Here is a 2500-nt window from a genome sequence, read left to right on the forward strand (position 1 = left end):
GACACGGAAATAAAGACGAACAGAGCCAAGGATGACAAGTAAAATCAAAGTCTTACTCATTTTACTTGCGATGCTGATAGTAAATACAAATAAAGTAGGTTTGTCACTGTGAATAATTTTCACTTACGACAAAGCTCCAGTTTTATTTTGGAATAGTTATCTAAATTATTTTTATTTCTACACTGTACGAATAAATCACGATAATGAGGTTCGGGCGAGCTGTCTGAACCCTCAGGTCGATTCACTCGACTTTTTCGACTCGTCCCGCTTACAGGTGGAAAAGGGGGCGTGGCGTCAGATTCGCTGGGGAACACCGGTCCAGACACACTTTCCTGCAGCTGAGGGCCGATCTATGGGGGTATGGTGTCTTTCTTTTCTTCTGCCTTACGGGATTATGGTGTGAGCGATTGGAATTGAAGAGGATTACTTCTAGGTATTGTGTTTGCTGAACAAGTGTCTGTTATTGTTATTTTTGGCTAGGAATTTCGGCGTCGTTTGAAGTTCCAGCGTAGTTATAACTTTCAGCGTTGTTAGAAACGAATCGACCTTGGTTCTCGATGAGTCTTTTTTTTTGTCTATTTTTTCGTGGGAAACACTTTCTGCGTTGTTAAGGAGTATGCGGCTCTTGTATCATTATTATTTTTTTCATTGCGGGTGACCATTTTGATTTTTATATTCTTTTCTTATTTGATGCTTGCTGAAAGAGAGGTTAATTTTTGATTTTGTGGTTCGCAGTCCTCCTTATTTTTATGTTAATGACAATTATTACGTGGTTATTTAATTGAAATGAATAAATAGATAATGTTCACCGGAGTTTTTCTTAAATCCTCTGAACTTCTAAGGAACCTAATTATTCACAGTCACGCACAATTAAGCAGTTGTCAGTCGGAAATCATGAGATCAGAGGTGAAAATGTGATTAGTAATTCACACTGATTACGTTCGCTTGATAATAAGATATATATCATATAGCGAAAAAATACTTCCTACTGCGTTCCATTAATCGAGATTTTTGCAGTGATCAGGTATTAATAAACCGGTATTAATTTCTGCTTGTTTCCACTAACACTGTTGTACACTGCTTAAAAAAAAAAAAAAAAAAATCTGGTCACTAATGTAATATTCTTGCATCTATTTCAGAATTTCTTATCTCCACTTGTACTTGTTATCATCTTAAGGAAACGTTAATTTAAGTTTTCACTGTAACCATGACATACACTATCCAAAAGTACACATATGCTCAAAAAATAAAACCAATCAGCAGAAAACATCCACAACCAGCGAAGTGTCTAGGTGGTTGATGGTTCTTAACGACCGATCCGCTGATTGGACACATGCTGAGATTTGTCTGTCGTAATTTCTTCTCTTTCAGGTGCACGTATTTACTCTCGCTCACCTGTCTGAAGACCATGGCTGTGAAGACTTGTGCGGGAGAGGGAGGGAAGGCACGAGGTAGCAGTCCAGCTGAGAACCACCATTATATACAGCAATCTCCCTTTCACAACAGAACGACCCTCAGCCAAGGAAACTGGAGGTTCCATATTTAGCGCCCTCGTTCCAAGCTTTACTGTTTCCCGAATAACACTATTTATCCACAAAGGATTGCCAAAATACTCCTCAACCAAAATTCGAATTGAATCATCCTAATCGAGGGGACTGAAAAACGAAGAGTTCGAAAATGAAAAATCGGTGATCGGTTGCAAGAAAGAACCGAATCGTTGATACCTAATCAGTCGAGACCCCGCCTTCTGCCTGCATATGGTACGCGGTCGTATGCAATGGGAATATTCCTTTTAGGAGCAATATGCAATTAATCATCGAATGTTGCAATACTGCTCACGCTATGGTATGTACATCTACTGGTACTTTATGTGGATATTTTCTGTAATAATGGTATCGGTATGTCAAGTAGTGTATCTTAAATTGATTGAAATAACTTTCTCCTTGCAGTATATTGCTGATAACAACAATAATAACAATATAAACATCAATAGTAGTTGTAACAAGAATGAAGACAATGATCATGATTATAATCATGCCAGTAACTATGATAAAAATAATAATGACAAAATACTAATTATTGTGATAATAATAATAACAATGGTAATAATGATGATGACAATAGTAACTATGATAACGATGATAATGGTAACTATAATGAAAACGATAATGGTAACTATGATGATAATGACAGTTATGACGATGGTAATGATGAGCTTGGTTTTGGCAGAACCACCCTCGCCTGATTGGATGCCCTTCCCAACATATGTTGCTTCTACTGCTGTCCCTTTTCCTACTACTACTGCCACTGCTACTACCACTGCTATTACTACTAATGATGATAATAGTAAGATAATGATGTTGGTAACAGCAACAAAAACAACAACACCAACAGTAATAACGCTAATGAAAATATGGTAATAACAACGTTGATAACAAGAACGAAGACAACAATGACAATGATAACGAGGATGATGAGAAGAATATGCTGATGCTGCCAT

The 2500-nt window shown here is 37.2% G+C and overlaps 1 protein-coding gene across 1 annotated transcript in view; it reads right to left on the bottom strand.

Annotated features, from left to right (window-relative positions):
• The window catches only part of LOC122247009 (uncharacterized), a 3127-nt gene extending 1632 nt beyond the window's left edge, over positions 1 to 1495 (bottom strand). The window contains exon 1 of the mRNA XM_043005938.2: positions 1396 to 1495. Coding sequence (XP_042861872.2) covers positions 1396 to 1410 — 15 coding nt within the window. The 5' untranslated portion in view covers positions 1411 to 1495. The remainder of the gene's footprint in view (positions 1 to 1395) is intronic.
• Positions 1496 to 2500: the final 1005 nt, after the last annotated feature.

The sequence above is a fragment of the Penaeus japonicus genome, unplaced genomic scaffold (assembly GCF_977035675.1).
Source record: "Penaeus japonicus unplaced genomic scaffold, GWHDUDI00000001_assembly GWHDUDI00000022, whole genome shotgun sequence".
In the NCBI taxonomy this organism is placed as follows: Eukaryota; Metazoa; Arthropoda; class Malacostraca; order Decapoda; family Penaeidae; genus Penaeus; species Penaeus japonicus.